The following is a 22097-nucleotide window of genomic DNA, read 5'->3' as shown; positions in this document are numbered from 1 at the left end:
GAAGTTGAGTTGAAAACTTTATTTTTTGGCCATTGTTGTTTTAATATTTTTTTTGTCTTGACTTTTTTTTTATTAATTATATTTTCCTAGAGGAGAGAAGAAGCAAAAAGATGTTTTAACTACTTGATCGAGCTTTTAAAAAAAGAGGAAAAAAAAGAAAATGTTCTAAAAAAATCTCCTTCAAATCTGTCCTTTCATGCGGTATTCGTGAGAATCCCATGACAGTCTGTGTCTCCCATTTGTGTCATGGTACTTACAAAACCGCACAAGGCTAAAAACACTGCTGGAAGATGCTGTCTGCTGCTTTTTTTACACATGTTTTTCTCTCTAACTCGTCCACCCAGCAAGGTGCCTCATGTCTCTAAAATGGGAAGAAGTTGGAGAGAAGAACAGGATGGCAGCAGCATTCGGACATGCCATCATCATTAGCATAAAAAAGGTCCTCCTCAGCGACACCAAGGTTTTTTTTACTGATGAAAGTTGCAGCAGAAGAAGAATAAGGTGCTGTGAGACTTTCTGTCCTCTTTCCCCTCTGTACGATCCATTCAGTTTGTTTTTCACGAGTCGCGTTCAGTCTGGGCCAACATCCAGCAGGCAGCGGGGATGTTGGGGCTCATTCCTAAGAACAGTTTGGGAGGTGGGGAGGAGGGTAGATGGGGTTTAGTTTCCAGGCTGATGGAAGGGAGCAGGGTGCGTTTGTACCTGCATTGCTGTGAGGGAAACAGAAAACAGCAAACACTATAAATGCTACACTTCAAGCCACAAAGAGGATGATGGGACGGGTTTGGCTTTGACAGCTCGTACCTTGTGGATGTCCTATGTAAAAGTGTTGGTGTGCTCCTTGCTGTGGTCCATGCTGGGGATGCTGGGGCACTGAGCCAGGGCCCTGTTGAGGCGGCGGCTGCAACATCACTAACTGGGGCTGGCCGTGGTTCCCCGCGTGGTGGGGACCCGACATGGCTCCCTGTACATGGGCCTGGGAGTGTAGTTCAAGATAAAAACATTTAAATGCAAAAGCCGTTTCATTTGCAGTGACGCACGAGTAGAAAAGGAAACATACGGCAGAAAAAGTGGCAACACCATACCTGTGCTAGCTGTCCAAGGGGATATGTTTGTGGGATACCCTGGTGGCTGTGGATGCTATAGCCCTGAATGGGGTAGGAGCCTTGTGGAGACGTGTGGCCCGGCGGCATGTTGGGTGGGGTGGGTGCTGACAGGGGACCGGAGTGGTACAGGGACTGGGGCTGTGGGCCTGACTGGGCATTCTGAAAGGAAAGATCACCAAGTCAAAAGAGATAATTAATTAATCCCAATAACCGTGTCCCAGAGGCTGGATTCTCTGAAGGATGTGGCCCACAAAAAAGGAGTCCTGAGGCCAGGCTAAACAGGCACCAACACCCCAAATGAGAGAAAGTAGAGAGCTTTTTCATTCCTCTTGACCTTGTAAAGTCTAAAACTCAACACATTTCCTAAGTCCAGTATGATTTTGGTCAAGTTTTTTTTTTAAATTGCTTGTCCATCTGTCCATCCAGACGATGAAGGACACAGCAAAAGTGTTTCGGTATATTCGTTATAATTCCAAGCAGTCCTGTATATCACCTGTCCAGGGCTAGGTGCAGCGTGCTGGGGAGGGGGCTGGTTGCCTGTCGGGGTACTGGAGGGCTGGGGATGATGAACTGCACCCGAGTGGTGGGTGAAGGACTGTTGAGCTACACACATAAAAAGGAGATAATTAGTGTAAAAATTATGCTTTATACTGTTTTACCATCAATAAATTGCAAGACTCTTTATAGAAGTATGAAAAACCTCTTATCAAAAAAACTCCACTCACTGTAGATGCCCTGTTGAGGTCCCTGAGACCCGTCTCCCTGTGCAGCAAACTGAGGTCCTCCTGGGGGTCCCATGGCTTGTGGGTGGGGTCCCCCAGCTTGACCTATCATCCTCGCTCCACCTTGCAGCATAGAGTACATCGGCTGAAGGGGGGGAGAAAAGAGCTTACGGTGAATGTTTTTTAACAGCTGTTGAATAACAAGTTCCCAGAACCACTTTGATTTTGATCCTACTGCAAACACTCTTCTGACCATTTAAACCCTGAATTTAAAAAGAGGGCAGACTTCCTACCTGTCCAGGGTAGGGTGACATGGCCTGGAGAACCTGCTGCTGGCTGTACTGCTGTGGGTTGTACTGAAGGTAGGACTGAGGGTAGGGGGACGCTACCAGCGGGGCCCCGGCTGCTGACGCTGCAGCTTGCAGCATCGGCGGTGCTGAAGAACCATGGTCAGCACGCTGTGCCACGACTGCTCCTGGAGGACGCAAAGCATTAATCAAGATGACAGAAACACGGATGGAAAAACCACACAGCTTTAACCCACTTACAGCAAAGGGCTGTTGTGTTGTTTAGCAAATGTCACTGCACTGTTGTATAAAAGCTGACAGGTCATTAATCTCAGAAGCAATTTGTGAAAATGTAAACAAAGAAAAAAAAACAGGAGTGCAGCATTGGAGAGAAAAACATTGCTCTTACCTTTGGTCCTGGGGTATTTTCCCTGGCTAACTGTAGACATGGTGTACTGGTACATTGGTGGGGGCTGAAAGACAGAAATTATAAAATGTTATTTGTATTGCCCATTATCAGAAAAAGTCTCGCCTCTTGAACCAAAAAGCCAATTTAACTAGTAAAAGAAAAATGTAGAAACCTATAACTTTATTTGTATGGAAAGGAAAGATGCAAAACTAAGAAAAGGCGCTGAGCAAGCAGCGAGACTGGAGGGGGGATTTCGCATGCCTAACTAAATATTTGACAACTGGGCATCAAATACACACAAAATACGAAGTTAGCAATATGATAATAAGTTGCACTGGTGTAAAATGGAAAGCCTCTTCTGCCACTTACAGCTTTGACTTACTTTCTTCAACTATTTTCCCAGCAGTTGTTTTGTCAAACAACTCAGACACAGTTCTGCAAACACTTCAGGCTGTTTAACTTGAGTCTATTTGATTTGTTATGCAATAACCATCTATTTCTAACATCTAAACTTGACTGCCTACACGCTTTGTAATAATAAAAGTAGCATATCATTCAAAGACCTGTTCTTGGATGACCGTTGCAAGCCTTGAATGTCGGATTGGCAAATATCAGCTGCGTCAAGGCAACTTTTTCGGCCATCTCCAGGTTTCACTGCACAACATTCCCTCACTTGCCCACTGAGGACGTGTCACATAAGTTAGAGATAAACTATTCAAATATATCCTTTGATTTTCAATGTTTATATTCATCTTAATTTGTTGATCTGTATTTCTGTTTGAATCAATTGAACTGGGTAAGCTTGTAGTTTCAGATGCTGTGCAAGTATATGACGTCCCATTAAAAGCATTGGTTTAAAAAACCAACAACATACATATAACAAAACGGACAGCCAACACAAAGCTATCAGAAGATTAAAACATGCAATTACTATTACAACAATCTATAGGTATATTTGTTAGCCAACACCCACAATCCAACGTTTAATAAAGGAAGCAGCTTAATCCAATAAATTGATGATGGAAATAAATGTTTTTGTTTTGTTTTCAAAGACTGGATTCTTTCTCATCAGGAATCTTAATTGCACTGTTGATGACGAGACGCTGTGCTACACATTTGTTGAGCTCGAAACAACATAAGTATAACAAATGTAAAAGTGTATTTGCTCACGTACCTGGACAGAGTGGATCTGTGACACATAGGAGAGGTAAGGGGTGTTGTACAGGGGTCCCTGTCCACCCGGGTGCTGAAGGACCACTGGGCTTGGAGGCGTCGGCCGAGGAGGGGTGGGCGCAGTGTTGGGCTTCGCCTGTACGGCAACACAACCAGCGGTAAATAAAACCTGCATGTCATATTGCTAATCACAGAGTGTCAACACACAGATTGCAATTTTCCATGCTAAATCTGATTATTTAAAAGTCTGACCTGACGACAATAATTGACAGAAATGTTCCAGACTAAGTTTTTTTTTTTTAAATCACTAGTCCAAAAAAATGTATTACACCCTCCTAAGGAAATGTAAACTGCCAAATATTCTATGTTATCCTTTTGCTTTGTTACCATTAAATGATTAGGAAATAATAACTTTTGATTATTCAATAGAGGAACATATTCATTACCATACGCGAGTTAATAGCAAACTATCAGTAAGTGTTTAAGACTAACAAAATAGCTGCAGTAAGTATTCATACTAAACAAGAATATAGATCATAATTTGTATACTTTTGACACCGCTTTACCACATTTTCTGATTACTAAAGTGTTCTTAATTGATCACTTTTGCTTGTACTTTTAAAGGGTTTATCAGGAGTAAATTGGCTTACCATCGGCATGTGAGGTTTAATAGGGTTGAACTCTTTAGCGTTGGGGTTTAAAGTTGATTTCTTTACTTGCCTGAAAGATATGAGTGAAAAAAGTGTTTACAAATGTAAAGTAAGCCAAATGCCATTTTTTTTGCAAGATGAAACTCACTCTGGCATGCCCTCTGTCCGCTCCGTTGACTCCTCGCTTCCCGGGGTCCTGGCGGGCTGCGGGGTGGCTGGTGAATGCCTGTCTGAAGCGGATGCTGTGCTGGAGCTTGTAGCACCAGGTGTAGTTATTGTGTCCTTGGTGGCATCCTCAGCAGGAGCTGCTGAAGGCTGAGGTTGGTGCTGAGAAGTACTGGGTGCTGCAGCCTGAGCTTTGGGCTCTGAAGCAGCGTCTGATGGCGAGGGTTGGGCGACCTCTCCGATGGCAGGTGGAGTTGCTGTCGCTGGAGAGCTGGGCGAGCTAGAGCCTCCACTCGGCTGGAGCTGAAAAGAAAAAATAAGCCAACCGATGAATGTGATCTAATGTATGTAGTATTTAAATGTGATCTAATCATCAGCTAAAAAATCAATTAGACAAGTTCTAGCTTTTTGTCTAGAGAATTAAACAATTTGAATGCAACTTTTAGCTACTAACTCTAGTGAGCGCCTAATGGCCACACTGAAAATGTCTTTGAGAAGCTGAGGTTGTGTCTAATAAAACAGATTCGAACAGAATTATGGTCAAAATGTTGTGCTGGACCCTTGAAAAGTACAAGAAACCGGTCTGAACTTCAACAAAAATGGCAGCACGACACTTAATAGTCATATCAAATAACTTAATTATAAAAACCACAGTTCCTAATGTACAACTAATTTTTACACTAAGATGGGTTGCATAAAAAGTGAATATGCTTTTAATGTAAAACAAATGGTTACAAACAAGCGAACAAAACAGAAGTGATGTTTTAAAGAAATCATCTCGGTCTCTTGATACCTCACCGATTTTCAAATTTCACGCTTCATGAAAAGATAACTGAACTCTTACCCTGAATTCCTTGCCAAATTTACGCAGCTCCTCAATCTGCGATCTTTGCTGAACAGAGGGAGCTAGTGAAGAAGAGGAAATGAACGTTAATCAAAATGTGATTTTTATTTGTTTTCCAAAAACATACAAGAAACACAACCATTCACAAGTGGATTTAATATCTTCAGACGTATGTGTCAACATAAATTCAAAGACAAATGTATCAAGACGAATCATTAGTCTTATCAACACACCTTTATTACTATTCTTGCTGTCCTCTGTGTTGCTGAGGTTCTCAGCAGCGCGCTCCTTTGCAACAAGGATCTCATTCACTGTGAAGATGAGACCGTAGACTAATTAGTTACAACAAAAATGCATCACTATATTCCACCTTTAATACCTGAGACATACTGCAGAGAGTTTATAGTTTCATTAAGGCGGATAAAGATCACGTCATCATAGAAAAATGGTATCGACTGTCATTTCAAACTGAGCTACAAAGCAGGAGGTGAGAAGTCAGACAGTACCATCGACTGGGAAGAGAGGGGCGGGACCAGACGTCTTATGGGGAGGCATGGAGACAGACGATGTGTCTAAATAAGGCGTGTCCTGGGAAGAACCTGATTTAGGAGAACGAGTAGCTGCAAGGACAAGACAATGAATAATAAAGGTTAAGTTTTACGCAAAATCAATCAACCACATAGAAGAGGACTTTGTAACAGCAGTTGACTGAATGTACCTGTGGACTGAGCATGTGAGTTTGAAGTACGGACTGTTCTGCTCGACTGCGGAGGTCTTTGGGCTTTAGGAGATGTTCTGGTAGAGACTAAAAAGGCAGAAAAAAAAATCCCCTTGTTTTTTGCCATTCATACTGCCTCTGAAACATGAAAGATGGCGTTGAAACACTTTCCAACAAGTCTAAACACTTACCTCCATTAACAGGCCTGCCAGCATCAGCCAGCGAGTGTGGGAGTGAGTGGGAATGAGGGACCGTATGTCCGTGTGGGGCGGGAGGGCTGGCTGGAGATGAAGAAGCAGAGGTTGGCGTGGTCCCTGGTCCTCCTTGAGAGGCAGGTGTGTACGGGCTTGTGGGGCCAGAGTTTGGGCCCGGGCTTGGGCTTCCCTGGGGGTGGTGGGGAGCGTAGGTGCCACCTCGGCCTGAAAGAGGGCTGTTTCTCTCTGAGGGGGAGACGCCAGACTGAGAACCAGCAGCAGAGGACAGTGGGGGTCTGGGGGAGGAGGAGGATGATGGAGGGTTGGACCGATAACCTCCGCTGAGACGGTTGTGGGGTGGAGGTCCACCAGGTCCTCTCTCAGATCGCTCCCGCTCCCGGTTCATCTCTCTCTGTCGTTGAGGTAATGGAATGTACTTGCCCTCCCTGTAAGAGATAGATAATACATTACATTACATTACATGTCACTGTCGCTTTTATCCATAACGACTCACAATAAGTGCATTCAACTGCGAGCACAAATACATCACACACCGTAGCAACGCACAGACAAGAAATACTGGTGCGTTGGAATGTGATAAAAACTAGGAGAATTTTAACTGGGTGGATTGTAATCCATCATCTACAGTATCATGCCCAACAAACAATCGGCCCCTCTCACCTGGTGCTGGATCCGGGGCTGTCTCTGCCCCTTTCACGCTCTCTGTCACGGGGGCTTTCACGGCCCCTCTCACGATCGTTGCCATCCCGCACCACAGCACTGTATTTGTCCTCCTCACTTTTGCCCTCATCATTTTCCAGGCCGACACGATGGCGGTACTGGGGGCTGGACTCAATCTCACTGGCCAGGCGAGCAGCACGTGCCTCCCGCTGACGAAAATTGTCAGAGGTTCCTTTCTCTAGCGGCACACTGAGAAAGTGTGACAAAAGAAAACATGTTAGTCTGAATAATTATGACAATATGATTATCAAGTAATAATAATCTTATTGACAAACAAGATTTTTTTCCATTTCGTAAGTTGGTAAAGATTTAGGGTGATGTTGTTCGACCCCCTAAAAAGCCACCTAGCTACAATGATGCGTGAAACAGGCAATATTTCCCAAGTCACCATTACGAGAGTTAGCGGTCATGATGTTGCTTGCATTGTCATAGAAACATGCAGCCACTATCTTCGTACGCAAGTACATCAAGTTATTTAGCTGTGAAGTGGTCAGCTGTGGGTCTGCCTGGCATACTCTGTCAATGTGGAAACTTACGTATACATAGAAAGGCTGGAATCATATGTTGACGTGACTCCATATTTCACTTCATTGAAACGGAACATCTCATTGGCATCCCAGCCATTGGACTGAAAAAAACAAATACAAAAACAAAATGAGATTAAATGGGTAGTAAAAAAAAAAACTTTTATATGCTAACTTGACAATGACGAAAAGTCATAATAAACATTCAACTTGTTTCTTTGATTGAAGGACATAAATAACCAATTAAATAAGAGCCTGTTTGCATAAAAGTCTGTATAACTGAGTGTGCATATTGTTATTCCCTTTCTGGGTCCGAAAGGAATTCATATCATAAAGGATCAGTTGTTAGGGATGTCCTGATCCAATCCCCAACATTGGTAATGGTTTTGATCAAGGCATTTTTAACAGATTGGTACCTGCTATATCGAGCACAAAACAAGTTGTTTTTTTTTAAATTAGCTGTCAGACAAGTGCATGCACACAACAGGCATCAATTCTCCAACTTCCTTGTGTCAGAGCAAGAGATTAGTCCAGCATGCCGTTAAGCACCCCCACCCCTCCTCTCCACTCCCCTCCCACACACACACACACAACATGAAAAAATAGCAAAACGCAGTATACGTTTTTTCATATACCCAATTTATATGCAACTTTTTACATTTCAGCTCATGCTGTAAAGTATGAGCCCCGAAGCAAAAAGCCAATAAGGGTTAAATATTATTACAATCTGTGCAACAAAAAAAAATTGTACAGCCATTAAAATACAAACTAACGGAATATAGTTCATTCAAGTAATCCAAGCAAAGGTGATGCCAAATCAACAAACACTGGAGGACACTTTTAAAAGAAGAGAAATATTTACTTGTGACAGCGACAAGGCCATAAAGACTAAAGAGAGAATTTGTGATTTTGTAAAAAAGAAATGAATAAAAATAAACCCATTGAGAAACAGCTTGGATGCAGGTATGTTTTTATGCAATGCAGAGCTATTCAATGTCAAGCCGTTACATCGGATAGATTTTAATGACTTGAATGAAGTGTGCACTGTGCAGATGTATTGCCAGGGAAATACAAGTATTGGATTGGGAGCCTGAATTGTCAGATTTTCAATATTAAATGGCTTGGAATGGAACATGTCTAGTCGATGGTGTTTATGTGTGCGTTAAAGAGACAGAGTGACTCACTGCATCATTTTCCAGATCGTAACTCTCTCCATTGCTGTCTCCTCCCTCCCATCTCTGCAAAACCTTCTCTTTGTGTTCTCCATTGACGCGGGTGGCGCTGATGGCTGTATCTGTGAAGGTGTCTAAAATCAAAGACAAAAAAAGATGAAACATTCTCCAAGTGTTTCATTTGGCCAAATATGTTTACAGCCAGCATTATTTGAGTATCAAAATGTTACATTATGCAATCATTGTTTACATAAAACCACATTGCAGAATATCAATTATTTTCTCTCCCCTTTTAGCCCACAAGATTAAGAGGCAAGAAACGTGGCATAGTCACCTAACAAAACCATTTACTTGAACTAAATTTACTTTAAGTCAACGCTTCAAATGCATCGCAAGTCTGTGAAAAACATTGTTACTTTATTTCTACCAGTACCTGATTGCGTGTTCGTACCTCTGGTAGCAAAGTTGAGGTCAACGTCTTTGCAGATCATAGTCACAAGGTCTGAAGGGCTGAAGATCACAGTGTCAGTGATGTCCTCCCTCCGTGGCAGAAGTGATGTTGAGCACTCCTCCTCACTGCGTTTGTGTACAGCGTCCACAGCCAACTCACACTATGAACCAACCAATAAAATGAGAACCATGTGCGCATGCACAGGATGACTTCAGATAATAACTTATTTTTCATTGAAAGGTTTATCTTTATGGTAACAGAAGTACTTGCAGTGCTTCATTAAATTAACAAAGGAAAGTACATGACGTTAGCTTCTTACCCGAGAACTGAGAGTCTTAAATATGCCCTCGAATACGCTGCCATTCTTCACCCTTATGTCACAGGTGGAACCCTGAAAAGTTAACCAAAATAAGTTAGCCACAAAGAAATTGTTATTTAGATTAAAAATACTTCCAAAACTGGAACAGCGTTAGTAGATTCATTTTACATGTTTTGTACACTGCATATTTTCAGCTGTAGCTTTGACACAGGATTCATAACTTGCCTCTCACAAACAAACAAAAAGTAATATATGCTGGAGTTGTATGAAAAGGGCATTTTAACCATGCAAAGCATGTGTAGAAACATCCTCTTAGTTCGAGAACAACATTGATAACAAGCTAAATGACTTACGACAACTGCTGTGAGGAAGTGAAGCATTCTGGCATTGTTGTACACACCCTCGAACACCTGCAGATGGGAAAAGGTATGAAAGATACATCAAGCAAAGTTTCACAAAGACATAACATGAAAAACATCACACGGTGACATATCTAAAAAAATTTTAAAAAAAACACGGTTGAATGTGTTAACCACTACATATGATTAGGTAGCCAATTCCAAGGCCAACACTTTTCTTTTCTACAGGAGAACCACTTAGGCTTATTGCATAAGATCCCAAACTGAGGTTTTCAACCATTCATAAGGACTGTTGTCACAGGTTTAATCCTGATATCAGATTAAATTGGATTTTCATTTTAGGCACACATTAGTTTCTGATTATATAAAATATATTTTACAATCAGAAATTGCTTGATGTCCTAACTAAAAATTAAAATCCTCATGCATGTGGATACATCTCAAATATATATGGATAGTGATGAATTAAGACTTAAAAATAAGAAATTTCTTCAATATTGTACAGTATGTAGTGTGTTAGTTTGCTGCCCAACTTTTCTCAGGTTACTCACAGGAGATGACTGGAATGTCGGCTTTGCAGAAGTTCGATTCCTGTGGAAAACAGCACAGTTAAAAGATATTGTCTTCTTAGGAACAAAAGGAGTACAACTTGTTTTCAAAGCCTGTCAAGGCAGTATCACATTACATAAGTATACAACATAAAGTGAGGTTCGGAGAAGTTGACGAGCGTACTTGGAGTCCTGACAAGTTCCCAAATCAGCATTCCTACTGAACTGGAACTTTACAATGTATACCCTGGACTAATAACTCACTTTGAATGTCTACTTTACAGATACTTTCCACCTCACATGCACCTTCTATCTTTGTGGCATTTTTCAATAAAAATGTTTAGTATGAATTTAGATCTTAAACGAAACTTCCATAAAGGTAAACATAAAGAAAATAGCAATATTTTGTTACATTTTTAAGAGTCAACCATGGGATGAGATAAATATTGATATCAAGTGTCCCCTCCATTAAGAATACACACATGGAAAGGTATCAGTGCTAGTCCTAGCCTGTTACAAAACAAAGACTAAGCCGAAGCTGGCAAGAGTTCAGTAAACACACACACACCTCTCTGTGACTTCAACCACATTTGACCTGGTGCTAAACATAATAAAACGATGTTAATAGTTTTGTTTGTATAAGAGGCTTTTATAGCTACAAAGTAACATCTTTAAATGATTTTTGTTCAATCATCAACGTTTTTTCTCTGATACCGAGAGGACAGATAAACTTTGAATAGCCTGTATGCGGATTTGCTGCTCAACGCTTTCACCAAACTGGACCAACCTCACTTTTTTAATCTTCAATTCAATGTGGGCATTCTCATTGGTCCACAGCCCCTTTCAATCCAACATGGACTAATCTCATTGGTCTGAAGAGAAGCTCCACATCAGAGACACGCCCACTGAGCACATCGCCTTAACCGGTAGGCCTCCCAAGTACCAGGACAATCCCCGGACTGTCCTGACCGAAGTCCCCCAGCCCGCTTACCTCCCGGCCGGTGTCCTGTTGCCACTGTTGATGCCGCTGACTGGAGGAGACATACCGACGGGGCCCGAGGTTCCGTTGGACGCCTTTCTCCCTCCTGAGCCGGGTTGCTGCTGTTGTTTCAGCATCTCGAAGCAAAATGCGTCGACACTACCAGTTGTAAGATTAAGCTAACTTACAAACACGGTTACCTCACGATGTGAAGTTGCTTTAAAGGCTAACTATCCTTAAAGATATCACCTGTCCCGTAGACCGCAGAGCCGGTGTAACCTCAACAAGACCGGCTGCTGAGCTAACGCTACTATTGCTAAGCGACTCGCGTGTGGCCTAAAATGTAAAGGCAAAACACCTTTATATTTAAATTAAATGTAACGTATAATTTAACGACCCTCCCAACTACCTACTCTGTAACCACAGCGGTTATGTCAAAGCAAGCGACTCGGGAAATCACACGAGTTTCCGTGTGATTTTAAAGCAATGGCCGGCTGACTTAGCATTAGCTGTGATCCTCAAAGCTCACTTCGGGCGCTTTCCCTCCGGGGTTTACTTTCTTCTCTCTGTCGCCTTGGCTGCGCCACCGCTGACCCTTCCGTTAAAAAAATGAAGGTCTCGGCGTTACTGTCAGTTACCTAAGGAAGTTTGATTGTTCAGGTTTCTTACTGAAAACCTGCTGCGGTCGGTCAACACCACCTCTCGGTAGGTTCACTTGACTCAATCCGCGCGCAGATGACTGGAAACCGGCTGGAAGGGGGAGGGGGCGTGGACGCGCGCGTGCGCCTGTGACCCACTAGTGAGCGCGCGTACGTGGAACGATTTGTCCATCGAATCGATACTTGATTGATCTTTTTTTGTATCTCTGTTATACACAAAAATGAGAGGTTTCTACTGCACACGTGGCAGTCAGCAAAAAAAAAAGAAGAAAATATTGTTTTGCCGACAAAGTATTACTTTGATAATTATGAATTCCTTCTTAACTTTGTGCCTTTTCGTGCGTATGCTGCTGTTGCTTTCTTTATGTTTTTATTTGTTTCGTGTTTTATTTCATTCACGAATTCGTCAATTACTTTAAAGGATAGCCAAAGTGTAAGCAACCCGACTTTGGAATAGTAAAACCTTGACAGTGCGCTTATACACCAGTCATTACGACTGTAGGCTGCAGACAACATGGCAGCCTCCATTAACAGCGTTTGTGTTACATAGCAGGAGTTTCCCCAAGGATCATCATCTTTCCTTCAATCTTGGTTTCTTCTGACATCATTCTGGTTTCAACATAAGACGGCCTTCGTCAAAGAAGTTGTAAGTAGTCCATTATTTTATACTCGGAAACTGATTTGGTAGTTGCAATGAAGCTATCCCTACGTACACATACAGAACTGTTTGGTGTTTGTGTGACTACATATGAAATGAGTTGTCAATCTTCTTCTGATCCGATATAAAGATACATTAAATTTGAACTCTAAAGGGTATTTATATGCTGTGATGTTTCTGATAGTTGAACACTTAAAATATGAGGAGGATAAAGTTTGGCCAGTGCTTTTAATAGGAAACTAACTATGTTATCATTTATTTGAAGTAAAACTATGCTTTTTAAAACAGTCACTCCTAAAGGCTTGGAGGCTGTTAGTATCGTCTTTCCTAGAGAACCATAGCTCAAATGCATTACAATGGATTTAAATACACATTGTCATAAATTAAAACAAATTCAGATCAGTTTAAATATTTAAATAATTGCAATGTCCACATTTCTGACCATCTAAACCTCACTCTGCAGGTATGCATCCCACATGTTGAGAAACAAGCCTCCCGCCCTGCTGAGTTTTCTGTCACTGGTTTCTAGACATGCCAGTCACCATGTCCGACAGCAGTATGATGTCATTGTTGTGGGCGGGGGTCACGCCGGAACTGAGGCAGCGGCTGCAGCAGCCAGAGTGGGAGCTGAGACACTCCTGATCTCACAGAAAATACAAACCATTGGTGAGAGAATGAGACAGTTTGCTCTTTACAAAAAGGGTTCTCATTGTGCATTCTAGATTTGAAGTTCAATTCAGTTTTATTTCCTAATAAAATGTACTCCTTCTCTCCCTACATCCCCCACAGGTGCCCTGTCCTGTAACCCATCTATGGGAGGTGTAGGGAAGGGCCACCTGGTGAAAGAAGTAGATGCTTTGGATGGGCTGTGTGGTCGAGCAGGAGACTGGGCTGGCATCCATTTCTCCATCTTGAATCGCAGAAAAGGCCCGGCCGTCTGGGGCCCGAGGGCCCAGCTGGACCGGCAGCGCTACCGTGACTTTATTCAGGTATCTCAGAATCTCTTTAGTAGGGCAGATTTTTGGTCAGTGAATGAATTTTAGTTGTTGTTAACTAATGTTGCTGCCTGCTGTTTCTCGTTCAGTCTGAGCTGCTGTCCACTCCCAGGCTGACGGTGTTGGAGGGCTCAGTGGAGGAGCTGTTGGTATCAGAACCAAACCCAGAGGAGCCCGGACACCACAGAGTCACTGGAATACATTTGGGTAAGGGAAAACATGTTCACTTTTGCTATTTTTTTTAGAGTGTAAATGAAATTAAGAAGTCTATCAGTTTTAAATTGACTAGTTTATATTTACTTGTCTATTAGTCAGTTAAAGAGGAAACCAAGTTATATAGACTACAATACATTTTCATAATTTATTTTTGACTTTGTTTTCTTCCGCTTTCTTCAATATATGTTTTCTTTCTCTATTAAATGACTGTACATGTCCTAACTGAATTTTAAATATCTGACATTTTTCTGGAAAAGCTGTAGTTTGTTGTTTTACATCTGATCCCTTACAAATGTGGCAACCAATAAATTGCACCTTAAATCATTTTACCTAAAACATTCTTTTTGCACCTCTTTTGACATCTTCTCAGCAAATGGAAGCCACCCCATCTCAGCCAGCTCAGTGGTTCTTACTACTGGTACTTTCTTGTCTGGCTCCCTCTTCATGGGCCAAAGCACGTCCCCTGGGGGGCGGATTGGAGACGCTCCATCGAGTGCTGGGCTATCCCAGACACTGAGGGAGAAGCTGGGGCTCAGGATCGGCAGACTGAGGACTGGTACCCCTCCCAGGATTGTGAAGGATTCAGTAGACCTTTCCTTGGCTAACCTTCATCCCCCTGACAGCCATCCGACTCCATTCAGCTTCCTCAATACACACACACACTGCAAGGTAGAATTTACTTTATTCATTACAAAGTGCAGTCTATAAAATGTTTTCGTTTCACCAACAAAAGGCCTAATCACGTCCTTTTGTTTTTTCAAATTTCTGCTTTAAATTTTGGAACTAATGACTTCTTCAGCCTGAAGATCAGCTGCCTTGCCACCTGACCTATACTACTCCTGGTGTCGAGAGGGTGGTGAGGGAGAGTCTGCATCTCAACTGTCACATACAGGAAGACGCCAAGGGTCCCAGGTACGTATGTACATACACACACACACACAATTGTATACAGCTTGTTCTGAAACTCGAAAGTAATAACTCTAATCTTTGTATTTTACAGATACTGCCCCTCCATTGAGTCGCGAGTGCTTCGTTTCCCAGGCCGACAGCACCAGGTGTGGCTGGAGCCTGAGGGTGTGACCTCTGACCTTTTGTACCCTCAGGGTCTGTCTATGACCATGCCCCCTGACGTGCAGCTCCGCCTCATTAGAGAAATTCCTGCCATGCACAGAGCTGAAATCCACACGCCAGGTGTGATCCGCTTAGTGAAAATTGATTTACAGTACATACAACAGTGAGTTACACTGATATGTTTGTATGTTCTGTGTTGCTTTAATGTTTCTTATATTTTCCAGGTTACGGTGTTCAGTATGACTTTGTGTGTCCCACTCAGCTGAGCCCTGCCCTGCAGGTCAAAAGCACCCAGGGTCTATTTCTGGCCGGTCAGATTAACGGAACAACAGGGTACGAGGAGGCTGCTGCACAGGTAGCTGCATTTTTTTGTCCCCCCATATTCAGCAAGTCAAGGTTCATACAAATATTGTTGGTAATTCAATATGCAGTGAGTCTTCTGCTTGTACTTTGCTCTTGTCTACACACTCCTGACCCAAGAATACTGGGGTCTGATGATTTTAATAATCAATTATTCAATTCGTATTGTCTTTCTGATATTACTTGGCGGTAGATTCTTCTTCCTCATGGAAAATGTTGGGCATCAAGTTTGTGTACAAATTAGGAACTCACAGCTTTACACTCACCCAAGTACTATTGTGTGTGTCTGTCAGGGCCTGTGGGCGGGTGTGAACGCCGCCCGCTGGGCTCTCTCCAAGCCTACAGTGGCATTGTCTCGGACAGAGAGCTATATTGGTGTTCTCATTGATGATCTGGTGAGTCGAGGTGTTACAGAGCCTTACCGCATGTTCACCAGCCGGGCTGAGTTTCGAACCTTACTTAGGCCAGACAACGCTGACCTTCGTCTAACTTTGAAAGGTATGCATAGTTTCTGGGGCTTCATGAGGCGTCCCAGGATTGGTTCTACTTTTCTGCTTTTTAGTTTGTCTTCTTATGAACGTTTTTCTCTGCCAGGGTTTGAGGAGGTGGGGTGCGTGTCTAACTTGCGCTACCAGGAGGCTGTGAGAGTCAGGGACAGTTTGCAGGATGCACTGGCAGCTCTTCAGGCTCTCGCTCTGTCCACCAACAGCTGGAGAAAAAAACTGCCCGACATGGGTATGAGTGAGACCAGGAACACCTTGCTGACGTGAGTGACAAATATGTGGAAACGCCACTGCAATGGACCAATTGTGTCCAGCTCATCTCAAGATTCAGTCAAAATGGGTCAACCGTCGGTCCTGACTGTTACTTTGTGGTTTCTTTTTCAGCGGTATGGACATGCTGCGGTACAACGATGTGTCCTTTGAAATGTTGGCATCTGAATTCCCAGAGTACCTTTCACCTTACATGGAATTCTCACAAAGACTCAAGATAGAAGGTAAAAATTTGGGCCTTTTGAGGCAGTAGAGAAGAATAACTGACTCATGAAGACAATGTTCTGTTCCCCTTCCTCGTTTCCTTAAAATGTCGCTTGGATATTGTGTTCTTTTAAGCTACCATAACATACTTCATTCCCTCTAAATAAAACATGTCTCCTGTTTTTAGCTGTGTACAGGCCTCACTGTGACCTACAGAAGAAAGAAATTGAGAGAATTCAGAAGGAGGAGAACATGCCTCTTCCACAGGACATCAACTATTTATCTCTGCCGGTGTCTCTGTCTCAGGAAGTCAGAGAGATTTTGGACAGAGTTCGACCCACTACTGTGAGTATATAGTATTAGTTGCTTACAAATAACATTTAGTTCTTTGAGACTCATGACTAAAATAGATCAGATTAATATAAAACTAATACCACACTTTTCCTCTAGCTGGGTGCTGCTACTCGTTTACAAGGTATAACTCCAGCTGCAGTCATCCATCTTTTTAACTACGTGCGCCACACAGAGAGGAGAACTCACAGAAACAAACCAGACCTAAAGGAAGAGAGGAAAGCGACGCTGTCCGCAAGAAATGCATCTTTACTTCAGTGATATGGTGACTCATATAATATCTTGTAAAAATGTATGTATTCCTGAAAATGTAAAGAAGAATAAATTATGGTATTTGTTATACTTGGGGAAAGATACCTCTTTTTATTGTAAAAAAAGTATTACAAAATAACATTTTACAGTCAACATATGAACATCTTTTCTATACAAGTCTCTCCTCAAGATAAAGAAGCCCTCAAAACTTCAAAAGCGCTCTAACTGCTCCAACATTAGCTAAGAGAAATTTTCTAATCCTGTTAGTAACATTATTGTGAACAGCATTAAACTCCATGTGACCTTCTCAGTGACACTGCTGTTGATGACAATGTGCCCATCCAGCTCAGCAAGTCCTCGAGTGAAGAAATCAAATGGAAACTTCCAGTCAGGCTGAGGCGAGCCTCTAGGGGATTCTGGGTAAACCGTAGTGTCGGCAAACGTCACCTCAGTGGTTAGAGAAATAGGGGATGACGTAGGACACTGAAAAAGAGAGGAGACTATTTGGACATTTTCAGAGGCGAAACAATGTATGCTGCACATAAAATAAGAATTTCTGATGCTGACCTCACACTGAGAAAGTATATTATGTGCCTACTTTGAATTCTTGACACTGGAATAGGTATTTGGCACCCAGGATGTAGTTCTGAGGAAGGTCTAAGAGACCCTGGCGGGCCCACAGTACTCGGATAGAGAGAGAGTTGGGGAGGATGCAGCCTGATTTACATGTTTCCTGTGAGGGGAAAAAACAAGTCATTTTAAATAGAATAACAAGCTTATGAATTCAAACCAGAGGCATACATGATATTAAGATGACGCTTTTATCCAAAGCGACTTACATTTTTGCTGTATACACCGTAGACACAGCAACGGGGAGCAATTCGGGGTTAAGTGTCTTGCTCAAGGACACACAACGACAAGGTTTAACAGAGCCAGGGCTCAAACTACCGTTCCTCTGATTAAAAGACGGGCATGCTAACCACTGAGTTACAGTCGCCCCAAACACAAGTTTCAGATAATTCTAAAACCATAACACTCAAGGTTCTTGACTCAGCTGTACCTGCAGGTTGACAGGACATTCCTGTGTTATGACTCTCGTCCACGCCGGTTGGGAACCAGCGTCCATGGCAATCACATCAGGAGTCGCAAGACCCTGCAGGATTCCGTACATCTGGGAACGCAGCTCTGAGCAGTCACCAGATGGAGAACTAAACAGCACGCAGAGTGTGAAAGATTGAATAAAAATCATTATTGCGTTACCGTAATTTTTAATACTGGGACTCATTTTCAGTAACTCCACCACTAATCTTCCTGTAAGAAATATCAGTGATAACTATATGATAAAGGTGAAGCAAGACCGCATACTCACCTGAATGTGCAGCCAGTGAAGGTGTTGTGTGCGAAGAGGATGGCTGCTCGTCTAAGGGGGTCAGAGGAACACTCTACACTCTGTGACACCCCCAGTGTGTTCAGCTAACTCATTGTCAAGGAACCATGGTGCCTGATTGATGCAAAGTTAGCTAAATAAATGAAACAATAACTTTAAGAGTGGTTCATGATGTCGTTTGTAAGGATACAGGCTTCAATTCTCCATCAAAGCGACCAATGACAGGGGATCCCACTTTCAATCCGACAGCAGGTGTTGGACCTCTTGAAGTTGAGCTGGGTGTTACCAGCTGGGAGAGAGGAATGGTATTTATCTCAGAGATTGGATCCATACAATGGTTGATTTAGAGATGAAATCCGTGGCTTTAACAGTCTACCTGAAATTGTACAGAGTGTGTCTGCAACAGCAACTGATTTGGATCCACATCAGCTAAAACTATGTTCACTGTTGCATATGTGAGTTCCCCTTTGCCTGTGTATCCTATGACAAACTCCACCTACGAGAGGATCAGTAGAAAAAGAACTTAGTTGGACAAATTTGTAATTCAGTAAAACAATTGTGAGGGCAAAATTGTTTCATCTACTCACATTTGTCACTACATTGATACATGAGTTGTTTTGTTCACTTGGTGCAGGCCAGTCAGACAGCGGAGTAACTGGGATCTGAAATAAGAGTTAATACAGCACCTTACTTTGGAAGAAGAACACCTTTTTAAATGGCATTAAATCTTTATTACATAAAGATAATATACATATTTTAATGCACACTTTGTTAATCTGTTAGTTAACAACACCCAAGTAAATAATTCATGCTACAGATTCCATCTTTTTGTAGATACAGTATAATGGATGCTGTTTCATTCTAAGGGAAAACCCCAAATGCTTTTGTTGGCAGCTGAAATCGTAGGCTGACTGATGATAAACTTGTTCAGAGGCTGTAAAGTCTAACATGAAAGTATTCCTGCTAATACCATACGGTTTTAAGCTGTATGCAATCAGTAACTTACCAGAAAGTCTGACACTTGTGCCGTCTCAACTATTGGAATCTGTAATGAAAATATTGATGTTAGTCCATCAGTTGTGAGCTCCTCGTCAGTATTTGTTTTACATAAAAGTGTGCAGACTTATGACCTTGATCAGGCTCATATCAGAGAAGTAGGAACGAGCGTTGAAATTTGGATCTGTGGTGCACGAGCGAGGATTGAACATGCGGCTACAAGACAGAGACGCTGACCTCAAAAACTCTGCAAGCAGAGAAAAACAGAAAGTGTTTAGAAAAACAGAGTTAACATGTTGGTGATATACAGTACAGGTGCAATATACTACAAATGAAGTGGTTCAATGTAATAACTGTTAAGGCATATGGTGTATTATTTATGAAAACACAGCACCAATACACAAAAGAAAAAGCCTGCAGAAAATTCCTAAAGATTCAGCTTGAGTTTGGACATCATTGACTGTTGGAGATCCTTAAGAGAGATAAGGAGGGGGGGGGGTTCTAACAAATTATCATATTATGTAATTTTCACTCGTGCACTGAGGGAGTGACGTGAGAAAGACAGTGCTCATTCTTCAAGAGGAATTCTCTGACACAAATGTGTAACCGAGATGGGATCCAGAGGTCTGGATTTGAACATATTTTGGGAATCTCTGCTACACAGTGATACGCAACTGCTGACCACTCTTTTTTATTTGGTGTGAACTTACTTGCGGGGTTGCTGTTGATACAGAATGCAGCAGTAGTTCCTGGAGATGGCTGACGAAGGAGGCTCCACACGGTCGAGATGGAGAAATATGTCTGGATGACATCATCAACCTACAAAAAATAAGTATTTTATGCATTTCATTTACTAAAGATAAACTTTACGATTTAGTTTTACAGTCTAAAAGCGTATCACCTTTAATACTTTTTAAAAGTATATTTATCATATCCGTTTACCCTGTAGAAGTCTCTGCTGTGACGGCTGCTTGTAGGTGCGGGTGGTGAGAAGTGGTACGAGTCCCCTAAAGCTGGATACTGTGGTGGAGCTTGGAGGGACTGTGGTGCATTATCTGTTGGAGGGAGGGTGGGGGGGTAGGGCAGATTTATAACTGCATTAATTGGGAATACTTCTATGTTGCTCATTGATAGCTCTTACAAAATCAGTTGTAACATAATTAGTAAATTCCCTGGGGACAGCACTGAGGATTGTTAATTAATTGTAAAATAATATATTCTTATTACTTCTACTTACTCTCAGGCCTGACACAAAACAACGAGTCAGTCACAGTGATAAGCGACGAATCCACATTAGCCATGAACATGAGCCATTTCTCAATGCAAACTCCTGATCTGTAAAATAAAATGAAAAAACAATATTGTAAACACTGAACTGCTTTATGTACTGTACACTTTATGTGCAGAAGACTTACATGGCTTTCTGTGGACATCTGGTGAAGACAGTACTCAAGTTTGCAATGCCACAATCAATAGTGTCGCAACAGCAGCCGATGTCACAGAAATCAGGCGTTAAATTACAGAGACAACCTGGAAGACAATAGAAAATACTTGTGTTAGTCAGTCAGGACGACAGAATGTCAAGAGGTTCACTGGTTTAACAAGAGTAAGATATGAAACAGTGGATAGTGTAACACTGTCACTTGGCCAAAGAAAGAAAAGACTGCTGCAGAGTGCAAACATACCCTCTGAAGTCACCAGAGGTTGGACGATGGATGCAGGGGGCGCCTCAGTCACAGCCAGTGTGGCGGTTGAAGTGACCCCTGACTCTGTGGCTGCCTGAGCCAAACGCCCACACAAGACAATACATATCTGAAAGGAACGATACCACTGGCGGAAATTCATTTCATCAAAGAGACATAGCTAATAGATACAATATTCGTAGCTAGCTAGTAAGATAGCAAGCTAACGTTAACTTTACACTTGACGTTAGTTTCGCTGAAATTGTTTCTACCAACTGTTACGTCGCTCGTTCACACTCGTGAATTATTCTTAAAATAAAATATAACGGCGGTAAAATGAGCAACTCATAAAACGTTCTCCCATTGATGCATTTCGCTGTAACACTAATCATGCTCGAACACACTCAAGAGCAAGCTCCGTTCGGTTGCCAAGGAAGTTGTCATGTTGACTTCCGTTCCTGAGAAAATATTACCGTAAAACCCGTAAATGAGAAGAAGTTTCACGACACCAGATTTTGAGCCATTGCATTTACTAGCTTTTGAACAATGTTCCAAAATACGCAGACAGTTAATTTGACTTTATCTGAGGTAATGGTTAAGTTGAGCTGTTTCCACTCCACTCCCATATATTTACTCAGGAACTTTTGCCCATAATGTCAACTTAAAATGCAATTTATGTACTCTAACCGTTGCTAATACTCTTTAGATATTGTGTGCTTTTCAATACGCATGACAAAACATACAAAACGAGCTTGAGCGAGAGCTGCAATGAGCAGATTTTCCTCAGCTCTAAAATGCCTGACTTCAGTTACATTAGTTGAATTTAGTATGCAAATTAAGTAATCAAGCGATTTCTCCAAAATTAACAAACACTGTAATTAACAATAGGGCAGAAAGTCGTTTCGCTGTACATGCTTTTCTGATGTCTCCTGTATCTGGATTGTACAGAAGTTTAAGGTGTTTGTGTCACAGTTGAAGCCTGCACAAATCAAGAACAATGATGACGCAAAAGCAGTGTCTCTGTGTGATCAGTATATTTCAGTCATGTGAAATAAAGTGTTTATGTATCTCTGTCACTTTACCTAAATGTATGGAGAAAGTGAGAGTTATGGAGTACCAATCACAGTGCAAT

General features: G+C 42.0%; 3 protein-coding genes across 8 annotated transcripts; 1 reads left to right on the top strand and 2 right to left on the bottom strand.

Annotated features, from left to right (window-relative positions):
- Window positions 1-8: 8 nt before the first annotated feature.
- On the bottom strand, window positions 9-12112 carry LOC137789289 (ataxin-2-like protein). 4 transcript variants are annotated; one of them, XM_068582716.1, is made up of 23 exons: window positions 11374-12112; window positions 10386-10425; window positions 9829-9885; window positions 9476-9547; window positions 9139-9316; window positions 8718-8839; window positions 7546-7637; window positions 6950-7198; window positions 6266-6714; window positions 6075-6161; window positions 5863-5976; window positions 5590-5667; window positions 5357-5418; window positions 4496-4815; window positions 4348-4417; window positions 3699-3833; window positions 2525-2588; window positions 2122-2303; window positions 1832-1973; window positions 1600-1709; window positions 1086-1265; window positions 805-976; window positions 9-710 (listed from the first exon to the last, which is right to left on the bottom strand). In XM_068582716.1, the coding sequence occupies exons 1-23, from the start codon at window positions 11496-11498 to the stop codon at window positions 661-663; spliced, it is 3150 nt and encodes a 1049-aa protein (XP_068438817.1). In that variant the 5' UTR covers window positions 11499-12112; the 3' UTR covers window positions 9-660. The 4 variants fall into 4 exon arrangements, with proteins under 4 accessions (XP_068438817.1, XP_068438816.1, XP_068438819.1 ...); XM_068582715.1 differs by having other exon boundaries at window positions 9-619; XM_068582718.1 differs by having other exon boundaries at window positions 9157-9316.
- mto1 (mitochondrial tRNA translation optimization 1) lies at window positions 11323-17216 on the top strand. Of its 3 annotated transcripts, none has more exons than XM_068582727.1 (14): window positions 11323-11529; window positions 12574-12666; window positions 13142-13344; window positions 13468-13667; window positions 13763-13880; window positions 14260-14558; window positions 14689-14801; window positions 14890-15080; window positions 15185-15315; window positions 15614-15818; window positions 15915-16086; window positions 16208-16317; window positions 16485-16642; window positions 16748-17216. In XM_068582727.1, exons 3-14 carry the CDS (start codon window positions 13155-13157, stop codon window positions 16907-16909), a joined length of 2049 nt encoding a protein of 682 aa, XP_068438828.1. In that variant the 5' UTR covers window positions 11323-11529; window positions 12574-12666; window positions 13142-13154; the 3' UTR covers window positions 16910-17216. The 3 variants fall into 3 exon arrangements, with proteins under 3 accessions (XP_068438828.1, XP_068438826.1, XP_068438827.1); XM_068582725.1 differs by having other exon boundaries at window positions 12571-12666; XM_068582726.1 differs by having other exon boundaries at window positions 11323-12066.
- On the bottom strand, window positions 17005-21376 carry LOC137789297 (tectonic-3-like). The gene is made up of 14 exons (XM_068582733.1): window positions 20969-21376; window positions 20699-20813; window positions 20521-20618; window positions 20226-20338; window positions 19994-20102; window positions 19418-19530; window positions 19294-19332; window positions 18875-18949; window positions 18664-18783; window positions 18478-18576; window positions 18270-18373; window positions 17961-18108; window positions 17499-17633; window positions 17005-17383 (listed from the first exon to the last, which is right to left on the bottom strand). Exons 1-14 carry the CDS (start codon window positions 21126-21128, stop codon window positions 17141-17143), a joined length of 1671 nt encoding a protein of 556 aa, XP_068438834.1. The 5' UTR covers window positions 21129-21376; the 3' UTR covers window positions 17005-17140.
- Between the last annotated feature and the right edge of the window lie 721 nt (window positions 21377-22097).

Source organism: Clinocottus analis, unplaced genomic scaffold (assembly GCF_023055335.1).
Source record: "Clinocottus analis isolate CAN_PGR_092001 unplaced genomic scaffold, fCliAna1.0.p SCAF_19, whole genome shotgun sequence".
Taxonomy (NCBI): Eukaryota; Metazoa; Chordata; class Actinopteri; order Perciformes; family Cottidae; genus Clinocottus; species Clinocottus analis.
The sequence above is the reverse complement of the archived record's forward strand: the minus strand, read 5'-3'. Positions and strand labels throughout refer to the sequence as shown.

Bases quoted from the DNA above. Each gene is read 5' to 3' on its own strand.
- LOC137789297 (XM_068582733.1), bottom strand. From the start codon at position 21,128: ATGAATTTCCGCCAGTGGTATCGTTCCTTTCAGATATGTATTGTCTTG. The intron at 19,333-19,417 runs GTCATAAGTCTG...TTTTCATTACAG, and splicing joins CTGATATGAGCCTGATCAAG to ATTCCAATAGTTGAGACGGC. The intron at 17,384-17,498 runs GTAGGCACATAA...TCTCTTTTTCAG, and splicing joins TCCAGTGTCAAGAATTCAAA to TGTCCTACGTCATCCCCTAT.
- LOC137789289 (XM_068582715.1), bottom strand. From the start codon at position 11,498: ATGCTGAAACAACAGCAGCAACCCGGCTCAGGAGGGAGAAAGGCGTCC. The intron at 7,199-7,545 runs GTAAGTTTCCAC...ACACTTTCTCAG, and splicing joins TCCAGCCTTTCTATGTATAC to TGTGCCGCTAGAGAAAGGAA. The intron at 1,710-1,831 runs GTGAGTGGAGTT...TTATGTGTGTAG, and splicing joins ACCTCAACAGGGCATCTACA to CTCAACAGTCCTTCACCCAC.
- mto1 (XM_068582727.1), top strand. From the start codon at position 13,155: ATGTTGAGAAACAAGCCTCCCGCCCTGCTGAGTTTTCTGTCACTGGTT. The intron at 15,819-15,914 runs GTATGCATAGTT...TTTCTCTGCCAG, and splicing joins CCTTCGTCTAACTTTGAAAG to GGTTTGAGGAGGTGGGGTGC. The intron at 16,643-16,747 runs GTGAGTATATAG...CTTTTCCTCTAG, and splicing joins ACAGAGTTCGACCCACTACT to CTGGGTGCTGCTACTCGTTT.